Source organism: Solanum lycopersicum, chromosome 4 (genome assembly GCF_036512215.1).
Source record: "Solanum lycopersicum chromosome 4, SLM_r2.1".
Taxonomy (NCBI): Eukaryota; Viridiplantae; Streptophyta; class Magnoliopsida; order Solanales; family Solanaceae; genus Solanum; species Solanum lycopersicum.
The window spans coordinates 638803-657732 of NC_090803.1; the positions used below are offsets into that span (position 1 = coordinate 638803).

Genomic DNA, 18930 nt, shown 5'->3' on the forward strand with positions numbered 1-18930 from the left:
CGAATAAAATGTGCAATAATGTTTTCATTATGTATTTATGTATGAATGTGACGTTTCAGTTTGTATTTCTATGAAATAAATAGGAAAGTTTTAAATTAATTACTCTTTTTATCATGAAATTTATCTCCTAGGGATGAATATGACACTTATTTTATAAATGAGATTACTCTTATAATGCACAACAAGAAGTAGCACAAAATTATCTAGCTTCTATGTCTCTTGGTTATCAACATGATGATAATCATCTCTTCACTCTAGGTATTTTGGTGAATTCATGTCCATTTAATTAACGGGATTGATAGCCAAATAAATGAACATTTTTAAGACGGTTAATATTATGAGGATGAAATTAATAATAAATTTAATTTAAGACCAAGTAATAATTTCATCTTTTAAAACACTTTTTAATTTCATCTCTGTTTCGAAACTATTTGCTATGTCATACTATATACGTATAAGTAAAGTTAATGAGAGTATATATGACGAAACTAATATTCAAACGTTGTATCAAATTTTAAAGGGACGACGAATCAATCTTATCAGAAATTGAATGGCGGGAGCTGCCGTACTGCGATTATCATCACTATCTTCCTTGAGATTATACTCAATAACTTCATCTTCTCCAATTTCTCACTTGTTAGCTCTCCCTTTACGAAAACCCAGATTCACAATTTGCCATGCCAAGGTCGATCTCATTTTGCTTTAGTTGGACCTATTTAATTTTGTTGATTTAATCTCTTGCTTGTGTTTTAGTTTGATGGATCGATTGGAGAAGCAGCTGAAAGGATGTACCGAATGAATTTTGAAGATGATGAATTATTGGAGGAGGATGAAGAGAACGATGAGGAAGAGGAGACGGAGAGCAGTATTGACTTACTAGTTAGATTTGTGCAGAGTATGTTCACAAAGGTTTCTAAGCGTGCTAGGAAAGCTACTCGCTCTATACTGCCGGACGTCATTTCTCCACAGCTTGTAAATCTTCAAACTCACTCTTTTAATAATTTGTTCAGCATATAAATTGATCCAATAGGTTTCAACTTTGTGTGAATTCTAAGTGACTTTGTTCATGAAATCAGTGTCCTTTCCCAGGCACAACCATAATGTTATAGGCTATACTGCAGCTTATTCTACCCGAATTAGAAACTCCTATCAATTCCCAGGGGAGACAAAAAGCACACTAGGTGATTCTAGCCTTGGTGGACAGAGTTACTTGGTACTTGTTGCTGGTGCATCCTGTGGAATTAGTCAAGTTGTGTGAAAGCTGGCTCGGACACCACAGTACTCAAAAAGAAGAACTATATTTCTTGGACTGGGAGGTGACTAAGAAATTGACTGTATTAGGATGCTGAAAAAATAGCATTCTTCTGGTACTTCTGTAGATGTATGGTGGCCATTGGTTCGGATTGAATGATAAGCTTTCTTTTATTTATGTGTCGAGGGAGGCAAGGGCCTTTCTTCACCTTTTACATAAATGTTATTAGGGATCAACTCTCCTACAGAGAGAGCGGCCTTGAACGCTTTTGGTCACGTTAAACTACTACCCAGTTTACTCTCATCTCAAGCCTTCATACACAATCTGGTGCCATGGTCGTGGGATCAAAGTAAATTAGCAGAATACTCTCATGCTTCCTAGTGCCTTAAGCATCGGCTCGGTGAAAATCTCATCGTGGTAGAGCTTGTATTCACTGGGGTTTTTGAATCACATCAGGCCACTCATTTCGTGCTTGAAGCTTTGACTCTAACTAGTTAGAATACTCATGGCAAGGAACTCTTAAATTGTGTATGTGCATCTGTAAATGGCTAAGGCTATTGGTTGCCTCTTACTTGATACTGAGCATTGCTCGAGTAAGGACATATTCAGTTCTTAAGTTTGTGCACTTGGCTTGTGGTTGTGTCAACACAACCAACTTATGCATCACCATAAGAGGGTAATTCTTAAGTCCTTGACTTGCTTTCTAGTGCATTTGTCAATAATCCCCACTCTTAGCATGTGGGGTTACAGAACATTTCCCAGGCCTGATGTATTTCACACGATATAATGTTGCTCCTCAACTACAGTTCTAAGCCAATTGATCCTCCTCCCATGATTGAACCCTAGCCAAGCTCAAAAATTAACACATGAGATTTAAAATAGTGGTGCCTCGAGTGTTTAAAAGCATGGAGGTGATTTTAACTCTCAAAATTTAGCCTGCAAAACATAGCCATCACATGATGTCACATCCAACTACTAACACCCAATTTTAGTACTGAGATTGTGTCGTCCATATCCAACGTGAATATGTCTAGTTCCCAACTAGGATGGGTGCATTCTTTAGCCACCCGTTTAAAAGGGAAAATAATGTTTAACTTTAACCAAATTGCAATGACTTGTCAGATAGCATGGTAGTAATTGTCACATCTACAAATGTGTAAGAATTATGCTTCTTAGTTTTCAGAGTTAAGTTGATTTGTGTTTTCATGTCAACATAAGTCCATCCACCTTCATAAACTTTTAATCAGTTCACACCATCTATAATACAATGTTTCTTCTTTTACTAACATATTTGGGCTACTAGCGTTTTTGGTGTTTTGTTTTGTTTTGATCTTCTAGTTGAATTATATAAATAAATTATGCTCAAAATCCTCTCTTCCATCCGTTCTCATTGTTGGAGGAATGCAGGTAACTTTTGCAGTTGATGGCGTTCTAATTTTGGCTTTACTCTCCATCTTGAAGGCATTTCTTGAGGTATTCCTTTGCCATGTCATTTTTTGAATGTTTTACCTGATTAAGCACCCCCAAACACACACACTCTGTAATACTTGTTGCTTGTTTTACGAATTTACTCATTGACCAAATCTGGCTTTCTGCTGCTTTTGTGGATGCAAGCTGCCTTTAACCCACTAATTAAAGTAAACGGATATGCAATTCTAAGAATGCAATATAAAAGAGATATTATAATTTATCAAACATAAGACTTGCAAAATCAAAATCTTCAGCCACTTAAGAAGATCACAGTATTACACATCACAATTTCTGAAAGTTTTTGTACAAAACAATTTTATGTCTTCTATTCTGATTTAGAGCATGGTTAGGGTAAATAGAGCAACTTCTCCTCTTGGGTGGGTGAAATATTGATCTTCAATTGAACTCTGCTAGTGATGGTTCTGTCCTTCTAGGTGGTCTGCTCACTTGGTGGTGCCGTCTTTGTAGCAATTCTGTTATTACGTGTGCTCTGGTCGGCTGTTTCCTACTTTCAGTCTAACGGTTCAGATTTCAACAGTGCTGGAAGTTCATATGGCAGAACACGACCCGCTGCATGATTGAGCCTAGTCACATACCTTTCATCTGGTGAATCATTAATTCCTTAAAAAACAAAAGATGTTATTAGAACTAGAATGTTCTGTAAGTAATAGTGACTTAATTTGGCAATGTGAATTTTACATGTTTGAAGATCTCAGCAGATCTTATAGGGAGTAGAGTGTGTTTATAAGGTTTCTTTTTGACTTCATTAGCCTTCTTCCCGTGCTTGGGAATCTTCTATAATGAATAGTTAAGAGTCTTAACTCTTAACACACCACTTATAATTTGAGCTATATATAATACTCATGTTGTCGCAGCACACTAACAACTGTTTAATGCCCAAGGCTCATATTTTCTAATTGTGATAGTTTTGGCAGAGCAAAGCAGCACATATGAATGCTTAAATACGCATTCTCACCCGTGTACTATTCATTTAGCATTTTTGTTTCAGTTGATTTGAAAGAAATGTGCTGTTAAATTAAAGGAGGAAAGGAGATGATGATTTGGTTCGCGGTGTCCTAAAGACATACATGATACAAAAAATCTGTTCCTGATCAGTTATCTACCTATAAATCAAGGAACTGTTATATATTTTGGCAGTTCCTGGAGGAAGCATTAGCCTCCTAAGAATTTATTAGCCTTTGATGCCTCCAATTATTTACTTTATGTCGTTCTTTCAAATCCACCACCTATCTGCATGTGCAACCAGTCTGGTGATGTCCCCCCAGCATATTCCCTTGTACCTTGTGAACCAAATGCCATAGCGTTTGTCTCGAATGTTTGCTGCCCAAACTGGAAAACCAAAGCACTTCGTTATGAATTCATCTGAGAATGAAACTTGAAGAAAACTCTCCCCAAGTACTAATCTAGTGCTATCTTACATTGTGAAATCAATCAATGAATGTATTTTCCTCTTTTTCGGATCTTAGAATGTATTCTTATTGTCTCTTTACAGTTTCTGCTTTAATTGTTTACTCCTCACTTAGTTTTACAAGGAGCTAAATTTCAATGTGCTGCAAAATCATATCGTGGGTTCCTGTTATACACACTCACTGCAAGCTTGCTCATTTTCAAACTTAAGGTATAGCTTGTAAAACGAGATGCTTGAATATCCATAGCATTCAAATCATTCATTATTCAATATAGTTTCAGCCAAGTCTCAGAAATGTGGGGTACTATTATTTAATCACTAATTACACATTCAATGAGCTAGTACCAAGCCAGACTCAGAAGTCAGAGGCCATGCCCAAACATATTCCAACTTCAATGTTAGTCATGTACTATATTCAAGGTTGACAGAGAGTTATGGCATGAAAAGGATAGATGAGGTTCTAGTGGAGTTAACAGTGCTTGACAAACAAGATTATACATGCTATAACAAAGAAATGAATTCAACTACTAAAAAGATTTTCTCATACAACACTTACGTCTTTAGTAGGAATTCCTTCGATGGTTGGGGTTACTCTTGTATTAACTGCTTCAAGCTTCATTGATAGGAACTGAGGAATCAAGAGAAAATGTTACTCCTAGTATAGAAGTCTCAACTAGACAAGATAGGTGGAGAGCATACCTCAACCTGACGTTGTAATGATTGGACATAATTGATTATCTCATCAAGGACAAGAGCTTTTCCAATAACCTGTAACCAAACAATGTTAAACTGACTTTTCCCACTGCATTCAGAAGTAAAAGATACATGTAATTGAATTGAATTCACATTTTGATGTTAATTTATGTGAAGAGAATAAGGGTTTAAATCTCTACCATCCTAGCACCAGCGATGGGGCTAGAATGCACGTAACTTTAGAGACATCAGTTCATTCCGCTATATGTTCCTGAAGAAATTAGATGTTAAAATCAGAACCAATGATGTAGGCTGAAATGCAGGTAATTAGAGACATTAGGTTCATTACACTTTATGTTCCTGACAATTGGATGCATGTAGAGTTAGAGGGTTCTCTTAACACCAACAAATGAAAGACAGCATTTCTTCTAACAATAAGGCTGATACAGTTCTGGGGTCAAGTAAAAGACTTTTGACATGGAACAATAGGATGAAGCCTACATGATGTTGCTTAAACAAGTGGTTCAAACAGATCATAGCTCTTTGTATCCACTTAACTGAATTTTCAACAAATTAAAGAGTTGATCATAAAGACAAGCTCAAAGGCTTCGCTTGCATGGTATGTCTTTATGAAATTTGCCAACTATTGCTCCTTTTGTTCTAATTTAATTGACACCTTTCGTATTTCGAGAGCTTAATTTTTAGGTTTTGTGAAATAACATTTATATGTTTGGAAACTACGTAAAGAGGTCAGTACTATAAGTCACAAATAATTAACAATTGAAGAAAAATGTGATCAAAGAAAAACTCATTTGAATCTCGAAATACCAAGAATGTCAGATAAATTAGAAGAGATGAAGTATTTTATATACTGAAGTTGATATCATTGAGAGGAGTACAACATTGACTCAGTTTGATAAGGAGGACTACGAGAGCAGGCTTTGCCAGTGAAACTTAATCTTTCATCTCAAAGAAAGATAGAGACAACTCTGTAGTACAGTCCAAAACCACAAAAAAATGTATACCAATCGTTCAGGTATTGAAATCATTGATTTGTCTTATTAGTATATATTTCAGATTCATCTAACAACTAATAAAAGAACAAATGGAGAAGCAGTTGATCATCACAATGAGGTAATTGCTTTAGATTATTCGACACAGTAGAAAGAAAAGGAAACATATACCTTGTTACAACCAGGGACCAAGTCTTGTAGGATTTTCATCCTGTCACTAATCTTTTCTCTTCTGGCCTGCAAACCAAATGTATCAACAAGTTCCATTATCGATTACAAATAACCATCATTTGATATCAAACATTCAACAACTTATTCGAGTTAAGAAAAAGTTATGGATATAATTACTCTTTCTGCTAGGCTATGACTATCGGTAGCTTGACCTCTCCTCGCTCGCACATGGATGTAGTCCTTAGGTGGTTCAGCTGGTGGCTTTGCAGGTTGGTCTGAAGATTTTCCTGAATTCCCTCCTGAATATTCCCCATTCTCGTTTGATCTTGTGGCCTTCAGCCGCTTACTATCAGATTCAGTCTGCTTTAATCACCAGAAAATACTAACAGATATAAGAACAATAAAGACCACAAGATTTTGATACCAACATATATATATATCAACTAGAAACAAGCTAAGGTCCACTTATACAAAGCTGAACATTGCACCAAGAAACAGGAAATTAAGATCAATAACAAATGTAGTACTACCCTATTCAGTCTTCACCAGCTTTTTGCAATTAGCAGATCAATCTGCTAGATAAAATAACAGAAACTCTCTTAGACTGCGTAGCCAATTGAATATTTCTCTTTCCGTTTCAATTTATTTTTAGTTTGTTTTGAGAAGACCGAGCCTTTCCTCTTATTTATTTCAACTTTTCAGCTTGCATGTTTAGAACCAAAAGCTTAAAGGACATTTTGTTACCTACAATATATGAATATATCCTCAAATTTATACTTTAAGATTCAAAAATGTTATTAATTTTCTTTAACTTAGATACTGTACCATACCAGAACTATCAATGATTCAGCCAAACACTTGATTCCAATCTATAATGCAATTTACTCTCTCCTTCCTATTTATGTGTCACATTTCTGATTTAGAGTCCCGTGACTTTTTCATTGTATATTCAAATGTAATTTTCTCATGAAATCCAAACTATGCCTCACAAAATTGAGATTGACAATCAAATTAAGTAGTGAAGCAAGTGACTAGTTAGGAGAGATATATATACCAAGGCATTTCCACTAGTTGAAACTGCAATAGCAGATTCATCATCGTCGCGTCGCTTTGTGGCGGCGTGATTAGTAGTGTGGTCGAGAAGATGGTGATAGGGCCAGATCTCCGCCAAATTAGTCGCAGTTTGAAACGCACTCATTATAGTAGAATGAGGATCCATTACAGAAAAAATAATGCATATATAATTAGCATAGTAATGGTGAACAAAAGATGAAAGCAGTGTGAGAGATGAGATCTGTTTGGAGAGTGACAGAGCCTCGGGAGTTGAAAAGAAGTCACTTCTAAGGAGAGTGGTTTCCACATCACCTCACTTATGCACCCCCACCCAACCAATACTTTTTTTTAATTAATTTTGAGTGTAAACATCGAATTGATTTTATCAAGATATATAAATTTTATCATAACAAATAACCAGAAAATTTGAATTAAATCTAATAACAACAAAATAATAATTTGATAATCAGAGCTTATAAAGGTACCGCAACAAATACTAACAAGTCTAACTATTCTTTATTTTCTAGGCATATCTTGTTATATAGGCTTTCTATTTATTTTAAATTAAATATTTCTTGTTTTATTTTTAGAGTAGGAAGGACCATCCCTTTCTAAATATTCTTTATTTTTTGGAATTTTGTTTCCACGTAATTATGTTTAAAATAAAGAAAAGATTTAATATACAGGTAAGATTTAAAATTATTCAATTTGTAACTCCATAATTATTTGAAGTATCCTATGTATAACAGTTATCCATATACTATCAATTAATATAAATATAATGATAAAATATTTACATTAATTATTAATTGAAACTTTTAATTAACTGGAGGATAACTAGTAGAAACTTAATTATGGCAAATGGCCAAACTGAGTTTTATGGTAATGACTTGTGCCAAATAAGTCTTGTAAAAAAATGTTGAGTTGATAGCTGCTTTAAACCATTTTCATGCCTAACAAATTGTCCTTTTCATAATCATTTAATTTTTCAGTTTAAGACATTAATCGTTTATCAACTAATACCGAATTCAGAATAATCGAACTTCAATTCCAATTTGTCATTTATGTTTGTTCTTCCCAAAACAGATACTATTCTACTACTCTGATGACTTTATCCTTTACTTTTTAACTTGTTAAGGAAACTTCATTTTCCTCACGAGTCTTTTATGCCAACTGGTCATTTGCTGGTTTAATACGATTTCTGCTTTGAAGAATTAGAATATTCTTGTATAGTGTAAATTAGGTGTAACAGATATACAAGCTAAATTTATCATTATAACATTCAGATGGCTCTGTTACAAGCTTTATATAGTTGAAGGTGTCACTCAGAGTCTACATCCTGAGCGTGAACTAACTGCTAATCTTATTCACTGACTAAAACTCCAAAACATCTGGTGAAGAACATATTTTTATTAAATGAACCCCACAAGTCTACAAAAATCTTCTAATTCATCCCCTTCTTTAACAAAACGAAACTCATCGATCAGAAAGCATCACATTCTGCCTTCTTAGCCTCAACATCACAGATCAGTTTGATCTATGAGCAGTATTTTATCCCGATTGAAGGGTACAACGCTATGAAAAAATGTAAGCTGTGTAGGAGAAAAAGAAAAATCCTACAGTAAATATTAGGATGAAGAATCAGTTACGGCGTTGGAGGCTCTTAAACAAGAGAATTCCCAGGCCACCAACTGCTAATGTTACAATGAGAGGCTTTCTGATGGTTTTGATTGTATCACTTTTCTTATTCACTCTTGCTTGTCGAGACTGTTCTCCTAATCCCTCGCGAAGAACATTGCTAACGTTGTCCAGCTGATGCATAAGTTGACGCTGTCCACGTGCAATATTGGATATCTGTATCCGAAAGGGATTTATAAGACAACAACCAAAGAGGTTAAGATGCTTTAGGCAACAAATTCAATGTACAAGAACAAGGAAATATACATCTGATAATAAATTAGTTATCTTCTGCAACAGTAAGTTAAAAAAATCATACATTCCCTTCCTAATCACATATATGCATATATATTATTTAATAGAAAAAATATTACAAACTTTGTGTAGTATACTGTCAAAATGATAGCCGGGATCTTTTTTTCAAAGAAAAACTATCTATGGCTTACCATATCGAAGCAAATGTAGCAGATTCAATTCCTAAAACCCATAATATCTTCAAACACAAGTGCAGAATGCTGCACTAGTAGCTTCATATAAAAAAATGCAAAGAATCTTCATTTTGCACAGGCAATTTGAACCCAAAAATGAATTACGTGCAACAGCCAGAGAAAATTCCTAGGTTTCATTTTTTCATGCTCGGACCTACTTAGCAATCTTGCTGCTGCTATTTCTGGCATACAGCTGTGGTGTGCCAATGCCACTTCAGACATGAACATCCCCTCTGGCTCAGACGCAGTCATGCACAATATTTACTTTTATGTTTATTTTTTGTGCATTTACGCTGGTAGGTTGGTATTGATGTGCTTTCACCTCATTGTAATTTTTATAAGGATAAGGTACAAGTACCCCCTAAACTATGACCGAAATCCCAAAGACACACCTTAACTAAACAAAGGTCCTATTACCCCCGAACCCATTTTTTTTGTAATTTTGTACATGTTTTTAGCTTACGTGGCATCAAAATATCTCCCACGCGCCTAACTGTGTGGAGTCGGAGTGTGCCACATAAGCCAAAGGCGTACATAATTACAAAAAAAATGAGTTCAAGGGTAATAGGACTTTAGTTTAGTTAAGGTGTGTCTCTGGGATTACGGTCATAGTCTAAAGGGGTAATAGTGTCTTATCCCAATTTTGATAATTTGTAATGAATTAATGTTTTTATGACTACATGATCACACAATGAAATTTTCATTCAGATCATTTATTGGAAATTTGGTATTTGTTTGTCTGTATACAACTACGTGATCTTTTAGGTTTGATTACATGCTTGTGTAAAATAGTTATGTGTTTATTAATTACATAAGGAAAAGGGAGGAAGACTAAAAGAGGATATATAATTGAAATTGTCTAAATGTAAATTGGCCTATATATTTGTGTCAAGACTGTACGCATATTTAACTAATTAGCATTTTAATTTTCAACTCATTCAAAATTTTAAGCCCAAGAAAAAAAACTTACCTCTTCCATCAAGGCAGACTCCTTTCCAATAGTGGAAGTAAAAGATGAGGAATTAGGCATGATGGACCCAGTCAATGAACCGTTCTCCAAACCAGATATGAAATAGTTAGTAGGAGCAGATCCAACGCATGCTTCAGAATCTAACGTCAGATTTTGTATGCATGGTGAAGCTTGTTTGTTTCTCGGAGAAGCTATTCTGCTGCACAACTTAGAATTAAGTTCTTCCATTATAGACGTGAAGTTGTCCATCCGGTCATTCAACGTAGAAATTTGCTCCAATAGACGTGTGATCGCTCCCTTAGGGAATAAACAAGAAAAATACTCAAAAAATGTCATGTAAAGAATGATTAATGCCTAAAAAAGAGAAAGTTAAAAAATAAATAAATGTGAATCATCGCACCTGGTTTGCTAATCTTGTCCCTGATTCCTCAATCCTGTCATTTCTCTGATAATCAAAACTAACATTGAGATTTTTGTCCCTGTTAGTTGAATATGAATGTGACAATCCGCTGCACAAAGCACGTCAATTACAAATCAATTTGACATCAAAATGTTTCCCAGGTCCAGAGAAAAAGGAAGAATCATATCCACTTCTGTTGTTCCCACCTACCTGGCTATCCCCTACCCCAACTGGTTTCTTTGTAGATAAGGTACATCTATACGTATTTCTTCATTTTATATAGCTCTGTTCTATTGAGCATGGAGTTTAAGAAAGAAAGGAACACTTTTTGAACTTGTGGCATTATACATATCATGACCTTTCAGTGGTGGTAAAATCATGCCATTAAGAGTAAAATTGGAAGAAGTTTAAAGTTGTAGTTGTTCCAAATATAGGAAGGTGTCATTTTTAAGTCTTGAACCTTCGCCCTGACCGTTCGCTTTTGGGACAGAGTAAAAAGGCTGAAGTTCAAAAAATTTAAAACAGAGGAAGTACTAGTCATCCTGAGGTACTGGCAGGAGACGTGAGTAACACGATAACGTAAATGTAGATCAGTAAACAAAAGGAATAGTGACTACTGTGGTACATCTACAGTAGAATTGAAAATTGCAGCTAGCTAACAACCCAATGCATCCCTCAATTTGTCTATTAAAAGACAGTTTTCTTGTCAGACACCCTAGCAGGTGCAGAGAGAGTCTATGCATATCAAATGAAAGAATGACTTGCTCATGTACAAGAGCAAAAATCTAATTAAATCAGTACTTTCATAAGGTATGATTGATTTAATAATTTGAATATGATATTCTCTGAACACAAATTGTAATATTTCATAAGGTGCATATACATATAAATCTCCCATCATCCTATCAGACGGAAAATTATATGTGCTTTCTTTTATCCTTTGTATCAATACTCATGAGATTCCGCACTTGTTTCATTAGACTCTAGTGCAGCAACTCCTGCAAGTCACGTTTATGTTGACATCATGCAGAAGCGAGAAGACTGGTCAAGTGCACATGTGAGATCAGAAGAATCCTCCTGGTCCCCTGCCTCTACTCTCTCTCTCTCTCTCTCTCTCTCTCTCTCTCTGTCCCACCAAACCTCACATTGCTCCACCCCCTACTTTCTTAGTTTCCTATTTTTGAGGCAATATCATATATGTGTGCTTTCTTTGATGGAAGTTGCCCAAAAAAAAACAAACTGAAGTTATCAAATGTTTAACTAACAGATAATTCTTTAATCAATTATTGGCCACATACAAGACATTACTCAGTTTATTGATGAAAGATAAACATGGAATAAACAAGTAGAAGGTAACGAAAATATGGATCAAGTGCTGCACCTTCTGATATTCTTATTTCTCCACGCCCTCTGTGCCGAGGCTTGAGAGAGAGCTTCTTTAGGACTTGAGACAATATCTTCATCTAGGCTAAGCTTTGTTTTCAAGTCATCTGGTAGTGCCTGAAATGTGTTATCTTCTTAGGGATAAGAAGCAGGGACAGTGAATCACAAATGCTACAGAAGGTATCATACCATAACCTCATTCACAAGCTTCTCTAGCTGTATTTGTTCAATATATGTACGAGGAGTGTATGAACCTTCCAAACCCAGCTGCTCAGCAATACCTTTTACAACAACACGATCTCTTCCTTGGACCTAGGCAAAGTTAATAGAATTTAGCATATTTGAAATTTAATAGCATCTTCACTTATGACTCCATAAAAACAAACAATCTATCATAGTTTGTCAACTACGGGCAAAGAGAAACTTCCCCAACAATATACTCAACCTACAAAGAGTTTGTTCCTTTGCCAGAAAAATTCTCTGTAATTGATACTCTATGCGAAGTTTGATAGATTGAATATTCTTGTCCGAGAAGAGAAGAAAATATTAGACTTGTTAGTCTTTTATTTTTTACGATTATTTGAATTCTGAACAATTAGTTTGATCTAAACAGCTTTTGACATGGTTATGAGGACAACACAAGAAATATTAGAAAAAGATTCCCCGCAGACTCAATGTATTTATCAATAGTTGACAAACAAACACATTTTGTGGTCAGGCAACTATTGCTCAGGTATAACTGAATGACTGTATCCACACAATGAAAATCAAACATGAAGGGACATTCACGCATTTGAAATAATACAACTACTCGCTCGATTGTATTCAAGCATCAAAAGAAACCCCCTCGACAAGACCAAAAGTTTTGGGATATAATCATTGCGAGATGGACAAAGTGAATAAATTATATATTACCTGAACATAGTGGCGCTTTAGTTGCTCAAGCCAATCAATTTTCACACAAACCCTTTCATCAGAAAATACATGGCTGCTTCTTTTGAGGATGGCTGCCATTGTGTATCCCAAAGCCATCAATCCACCAAGAAGACGCACGCTAACTTCAAAACTGATTCTTGGTGATATGACAAATGGAGAATCAGTGACCCATTCCTACAATTCAAATCATGTTGAGCCAGACAATGTGAAGCAAGCAATATGCAGTTGGCGAAAATCAGAAGATGTGTGTGTGTGTGTGAGGCGGGGGTTAAGCAGATTTAAGCAATCTTGTTTTCTTAGAAGTTAAAACTCTAACATGTTTCAACTGCTTCAGGAAAAAACAGACTAATTTCAATACATGCATGAATTTGAGAATTCATGTAAGAAAATAACAGTTTGTCATGAGCAGCGGACTTAAGATTAGCCAAGAAGGCCTAGCAGAGGAACTTCTTCGAAAACATCGTCTGTTATTCTTCCAAGAGTAAAAATCATTATATAAAAGGAGCATACCTCAAACATGAGATTGTATTTCCCATCTTTATTCCGCATCCTCAGATATGATTGGCATGTCTCTGGATCTTCACCAGGTGGCAGAAGGTATATGTCATAGATCAGTTCCGTACTTTCAGTGTGGTCTTCAGACAAGACAGACTTGATTTGTTCTACCTTCAGATTCCTTGACGACTAAAAGTGAGAAAAAATAGATCAGTCGTTTCTCAACGAATTTCTTTATAGAGTTTGGAAGCTATTATATTCTAAGACCGGATATAGGAGGTCTGAATTGCTCTTACCTTTAGAATGTACGTAGGACTCTGAAATCCAGAAAAAGGATTAAATTTGTTGATAATTTTTATGTGTGCAGTTTTGAGATCAGGCTCAATGTAAGCCTTGTACATTGGATAAACCTGCATAAGACATTACAGCTGGGAGTGTTAGAAGACAATCTAGTCAAACTTATCTGTATTATAAATTGGAGAAACAGACCGTTTCAGATACTTGATGGATTATTTCTGATGGTTCCTGCCCTGCACGTTGTATGTCGCGCAAAACTCTTTTAACAAGGTCAAAGTGAACTCCACCATTTACGGATATGCGAAGATCAAGGAAAGGCCGCAACTTTTCATTCAGAGCATAGATGCCCTCAATAACCACAATGCGGGAGCTAGGGACTTCGACAGTCCTACAGAACACCAAATTGTGTAAGTTTGGTTCATACTTATATGCTACATATAGATAATGAATACAAGCAACATCAAAGAACTTTCAGATAAAATAGCTGGGCCAAAAAAAATGTGAGCAAGGACAATGGATTAAACATGAATCCAGAGCAAGAGAAGAGTAATGCTTGACCTCAGCATAAAAAAGATAAGAAGAGACGACTATACGACCATTGAACACTCAATGCACGTTAATAAAGAATATTTCATCATGGCCTCATTTTAGAGTTAATGAACAGAAGCACCTTATTTATAGAGCACTTGAAAAAGAATAAAGCAATATTTAACTAGTTGACAGGATTCACGAAGTGCCAAGCAGAAGCAACGATCCACTTTACAAGAAAAACAGTCATGGCACTTCACAACTATTTACAGAAACCCAAACATGAGTATTTGCATGAGCATTTTATCAACATTGGTATGCAGAATTTAAAGTCGGTTTATAGTTTGAAGAAGCATACAAGTACCTAACATATCAGGGAAAATAAGGTGTCCATGTAATAAAGTTGTAAGTTATAATTTTTCTGTACAACATAAAGATATAATTTACTGATTTGCAAAAACAAATTGAAGTTTCCTGGATGTGTTTCCCAGATAAGTTATCAAGTTATCGAATAACAAACACTTAATATAGTCCACAGTCTAACAACAGGTTTACTAACTTGTTTTGGTTTCTGTGCAGTGCCTTGTACACAAAGTCATAAAAGACGTAGATGCAGATAAGAAAGTACACTTTTACATTTAGAAGTAAGGAGCTGGACCTGTATCCTATTCGGGAACTAGATTTGAAATCATATATCGGAATCTCTGCTGCTTTCCCAGTCTTGAGATCATTGATATTTTTCAGCAGCGTATCATAGTCTGTAAGGCGTGGATCTGTTTCAAAAACATGATAAGACCTGGTAAACATATCACAAATCTACAGAACCCACAAATCACAAGAAAGGGCTAATTCTACAGCACCCACAAATCACAGTACAGCACAATCACTTAGTTGACTAAATTCATGAGCAAAAAGAAGACAGCTGTGCATTCATACCAAAAAAAAGGGCAGGGTCAATGAAATGTAAATAATCATTGGTTTCCCAAGGAAAAAAAGATTTCCAAGGGGATTTTTTAGGATGTGAACCTCCTTTACCAAGATTTATAGGGTAGATTTCCTCAAAGATCCAATCATTTGGATCTTCAATTACACTTACCAATTTTTGATGTAATCCTGAAATGTCTAAAGAAAATGATGAAATTCAAATGATGTTTCCCTCTTTTCAATCAGCTTTCCCTACACTCTCAATCACCAAATTTTCACCTAGACAGAAACATCTCGAAGCACTATCGGGGAAAAATAGGTAATGCATTCTTACCATCAAAATTGCCATCAACAATTCGACTAGCATCATTATAGTTATCCATTGATATAACTGCAATGCTTGGCATGAAGTTCATTATTTTATCCGTAAATACAGTCTTTCCAGCACCCGAGGGACCAGCGACTCCTATCATTATCAGTCCTTCATTATTCTGAACCAACACTTGGCATGCACGGATTACAATGAAGAATCCTTTCTCAAATGACAAATTATCTGGTATTGAGGCAATCTCGTATCTATCACAATCCTTTCTCTTAATTAGTCGAACCTGATCCTTTAAGAGACCAGCTTTCTGATTAATGGATTCAGCATTAGCAGTATCTATATCCATTGAAAGGGAAAGTTATGCCAGATTTCCCCTGCAAAATACCCAAAAAAAAAAAAGGGGGGGGGGGGGGGGGGGGGACAAGTAAGAATGAGAATTCAAAGATAAAGTGAAACAGTAAATTGTAAGTTAGACGATCTGCAAGCATAGATTATCAAACATGATTACGTGAAAAAAGCCAAGGAAATTGGATGGCTTAGAGAATTATGATGTATCATAATAGCAGCTTCCCCTCTAAACATTTCAGAAGAATGAAGTTCTCCTTTATTTTCAATTCTTGAAACATGGTTGACACAAAATGAAACAAGCATAGTTTTCTCACTAATTACACACTAAAATCACAAATTAGTCAACGAATAAATTAGGAAAACACCACTCCATGTCCATATTGGTAATTGGATGCACACACACACCATTGTTGGATAAGACTGTTGAGAATACAATTAGATAAGCTTAAGCTTTTAAATGAGATAGTCACGCACTTCATCAAAAACCCGTAGTTAAATCCATGAAATAGGTGATAAATCGTGCGAGATAGCTCAATATTCTTGAAATGTTTTGCTTAGTTGCTCCACTGAGAAAGTACACTCAAATCCATGTTCTATGTGGTAAAAAGCAGATGGCAATGCAGTCTAACTAAGCACTGGAGCATTAAGCCGTCACTCAACTATACATTAATTCCAAATTCGCAAGAGTATGTTATATGAATCTTTCGGTATCCATTCGGCTCTATATTTAGCGACTAGAAAAAACTAATGTCCAAATATGCAAGAAAAGTAGACTCATTCATAATTTTGTAGATTTTGCATCAACCGTTCACTTATGTTCTAAGTTCCCAACAAAAGTTTTGAAATCATTTGTTGTTTTATAGTTTGTAATGCATCAGCCTTCTACACAAACATAAAGATAAGAACTTTCCCTCTACTTGTCAAATATCCTGAAACTAGTTACAAACTATCTTTTAGTAGCTCTTTTCACTATTCTTCTTTATTCTCTTCCACCCATACTTTTACATAGTTCAACAATCAACTAAAATTTTGTATACTTTACCACGGCGGGGCTAGGTAGGGCCGATAGGTCATCCAAACCACCTTATACGAAAAATTATATTGTTTCAATTTATTTTTATGCATATATATATATATTGCACCCCTTTTTCGACCCATTAGTGAAAATTCTGACTCCACCGCTATATCTTATCCATGTTAGTATAGTAGATTAAATTCATGAGAGGCGGTATCTTTAAGCAGATCATGATTAACAGACACTTCCAATTCAGAGAGAAATTATGCAAAATTACATGGTTCCGCAATCAAAGAAAAAGAATGCCATTAAACTGAATAACAAAGGAACATGATCAGCAGTTGAACAAGACCAATAAACAAAGAATACCCAGATGAGAAAAAGCGAAAATTCCACCCAAAAAAGCACAAATTTGGATTCAAAACTACCAACTTTAACAGTTGAGCAACAAGCATTACATGAACAAAAACGAAATTTTGAAAAATACCCAGAAAATTAAATGCAGCAAAATATGCAAAAACGAACAAGATTTTTGGATCAGAATACAAAATAGGGACTGACCTATATGCATAAATTGGGATTCTGCAACAAAAATTATAGGAGAAGCTTTTGGTCCAGTTTCCTATGGTTGCCGGGATTGGATTTATATACGTTTTGTCTATTTTTACTATTTTTTATTTGATGAAATCTTTTTTTTAAAAAAGTGAAATAATAATATTAAGCAGTACTAATAAAATAGTGGAAACTATGGATACATCTAAAATATATGTATTTTTTATATTAGATTCATTAAAATATCGAGAAAGGCAAGCAAGATAGTCTATGAAATCATAGCTAGATATATGTATTTGAGACATGAAGAGAGATGAGCGAAAGAGTTTGATACATGCGAATTCATTTAAATACAATATATTTAGAACAAAGTACACATAATATTAATTTCATGTATATGTGATACATGTATCTAAAGTCTAAATTCTAAGAAGTTTCGTAATAATAAATAGGAAAGGAAAGGAAAGTGAAGTAATTAGATATTAAAATAGTGAAATTTATGTAAATTATAATAAAATTGGTACACTTTTTTTTCTCTGTGCGGTGATTTTGATGTTAGAAAGTTATATGTAGTGATGATTGAAAGATGTTTTGTAGTGTAAATGTATATAATCAATGTGTGTATGTACATATATATATATATATACAATGTAGATATATTATTTAAACTTTATATGTGTGTTATGTAGTAGGATTCTTTATGAGGTGTATAATAACAATGTAAAATTATGTATAAGCACCTCTTATACACTATCATATATTTGTATACAAGTTTATTCATTATGTACAGTACATGTATAATATTGTATTTAAGTACTATTGCGGGAAAAAAAAAAGATATAGTGGTGTAATGCGAAAATTTAGGCTATATACATGAAATTATTTTTATTAAATTGTATATTATTATTCAAAGTTAATGAAAAAATAACAAAAAAGAAAAGAGAGATGTCAAAAAGAGACAAGGCCTGTAATATATTATTTTAGGATAATATAGTCCAAAGTTAGGAAAAAAATAATTAACGTTTAAATTTAACGGGATATCTGTCACCTCCATCTAACAACGAATAACAGGTAATTCTATATATCAAAACTAGAATAGATAGAAAGAAATCGTGATTAAAAATTCACTCTATTAACTACTTGACCACATTTTTGGACACACATCATTTCTTAGTAAAATCAACTTTTAATGTTCAATAAATTATAGAATAAAAAACATTAGACTTCTTTTCCTTAAAGATCATACTGGATACATGTTAAATCTCCAAAAAGTAAAAGAACTAATTCTTTCAATATTATTATGTGCTTACTAAGCGCCATCCTTTTTTGAAGCTTAGTAATTGCTTTTTAGTCGATATAATTTGACATATTAGGCATCAAAACTCTAGGAAACTAGAAGTCAAGTTAGAATTATTTACGTATAATTTATTATCTATAATTAAAGATCTATCATTACCATAAAATATTGTATTCTAAAGAGAAAATAGTATTAAGAAAAGGTATATAAATGA

General features: G+C 34.5%; 3 protein-coding genes across 5 annotated transcripts; 1 reads left to right on the forward strand and 2 right to left on the reverse strand.

Annotated features, from left to right (window-relative positions):
• Positions 1-480: 480 nt before the first annotated feature.
• On the forward strand, positions 481-3599 carry LOC101257460 (protein SHORT HYPOCOTYL IN WHITE LIGHT 1). Its single transcript, XM_004237024.5, has 4 exons — positions 481-685; positions 754-972; positions 2660-2725; positions 3157-3599. Exons 1-4 carry the CDS (start codon positions 551-553, stop codon positions 3298-3300), a joined length of 564 nt encoding a protein of 187 aa, XP_004237072.1. The 5' UTR covers positions 481-550; the 3' UTR covers positions 3301-3599.
• On the reverse strand, positions 2939-7594 carry LOC101257162 (transcription factor BHLH089-like). Of its 3 annotated transcripts, XR_011220501.1 has the most exons (7): positions 7083-7392; positions 6206-6391; positions 6029-6094; positions 4851-4919; positions 4708-4779; positions 3847-4072; positions 2939-3343 (listed from the first exon to the last, which is right to left on the reverse strand). XR_011220501.1 is itself a non-coding variant. In XM_004237023.5 (6 exons), exons 1-6 carry the CDS (start codon positions 7245-7247, stop codon positions 3944-3946), a joined length of 684 nt encoding a protein of 227 aa, XP_004237071.1. In that variant the 5' UTR covers positions 7248-7594; the 3' UTR covers positions 3672-3943. The 3 variants fall into 3 exon arrangements, 2 of the variants coding, with proteins under 2 accessions (XP_004237071.1, XP_010319491.1); XM_004237023.5 differs by lacking the exon at positions 2939-3343 and having other exon boundaries at positions 3672-4072; positions 6206-6388; positions 7083-7594; XM_010321189.4 differs by lacking the exon at positions 2939-3343 and having other exon boundaries at positions 3672-4072; positions 7083-7394.
• Positions 7595-8334: 740 nt separating this feature from the next.
• On the reverse strand, positions 8335-17566 carry LOC101256866 (inorganic pyrophosphatase TTM2-like). The gene is made up of 12 exons (XM_004237022.4): positions 17429-17566; positions 15514-15878; positions 14914-15028; positions 13920-14115; positions 13727-13840; positions 13446-13619; positions 12915-13109; positions 12189-12311; positions 11998-12116; positions 10617-10725; positions 10217-10513; positions 8335-8935 (listed from the first exon to the last, which is right to left on the reverse strand). Exons 2-12 carry the CDS (start codon positions 15848-15850, stop codon positions 8723-8725), a joined length of 1992 nt encoding a protein of 663 aa, XP_004237070.1. The 5' UTR covers positions 15851-15878; positions 17429-17566; the 3' UTR covers positions 8335-8722.
• Positions 17567-18930: the final 1364 nt, after the last annotated feature.

Excerpts from the sequence above, each read along its gene's own strand:
- LOC101257460 (XM_004237024.5), top strand. The coding sequence starts at position 551 with ATGGCGGGAGCTGCCGTACTGCGATTATCATCACTATCTTCCTTGAGA. Across the intron at positions 686-753 it reads TCACAATTTGCCATGCCAAG|TTTGATGGATCGATTGGAGA; the intron begins GTCGATCTCATT and ends CTTGTGTTTTAG. Across the intron at positions 2,726-3,156 it reads TCTTGAAGGCATTTCTTGAG|GTGGTCTGCTCACTTGGTGG; the intron begins GTATTCCTTTGC and ends CTGTCCTTCTAG.
- LOC101257162 (XM_010321189.4), bottom strand. The coding sequence starts at position 7,247 with ATGGATCCTCATTCTACTATAATGAGTGCGTTTCAAACTGCGACTAAT. Across the intron at positions 6,095-6,205 it reads GTCATAGCCTAGCAGAAAGA|GCCAGAAGAGAAAAGATTAG; the intron begins GTAATTATATCC and ends TTTGGTTTGCAG. Across the intron at positions 4,780-4,850 it reads CATTACAACGTCAGGTTGAG|TTCCTATCAATGAAGCTTGA; the intron begins GTATGCTCTCCA and ends TTGATTCCTCAG.
- LOC101256866 (XM_004237022.4), bottom strand. The coding sequence starts at position 15,850 with ATGGATATAGATACTGCTAATGCTGAATCCATTAATCAGAAAGCTGGT. Across the intron at positions 15,029-15,513 it reads TGTTGATGGCAATTTTGATG|ATCCACGCCTTACAGACTAT; the intron begins GTAAGAATGCAT and ends TTTTTGAAACAG. Across the intron at positions 8,936-10,216 it reads AGTCTGCCTTGATGGAAGAG|ATATCCAATATTGCACGTGG; the intron begins GTAAGTTTTTTT and ends TTTCGGATACAG.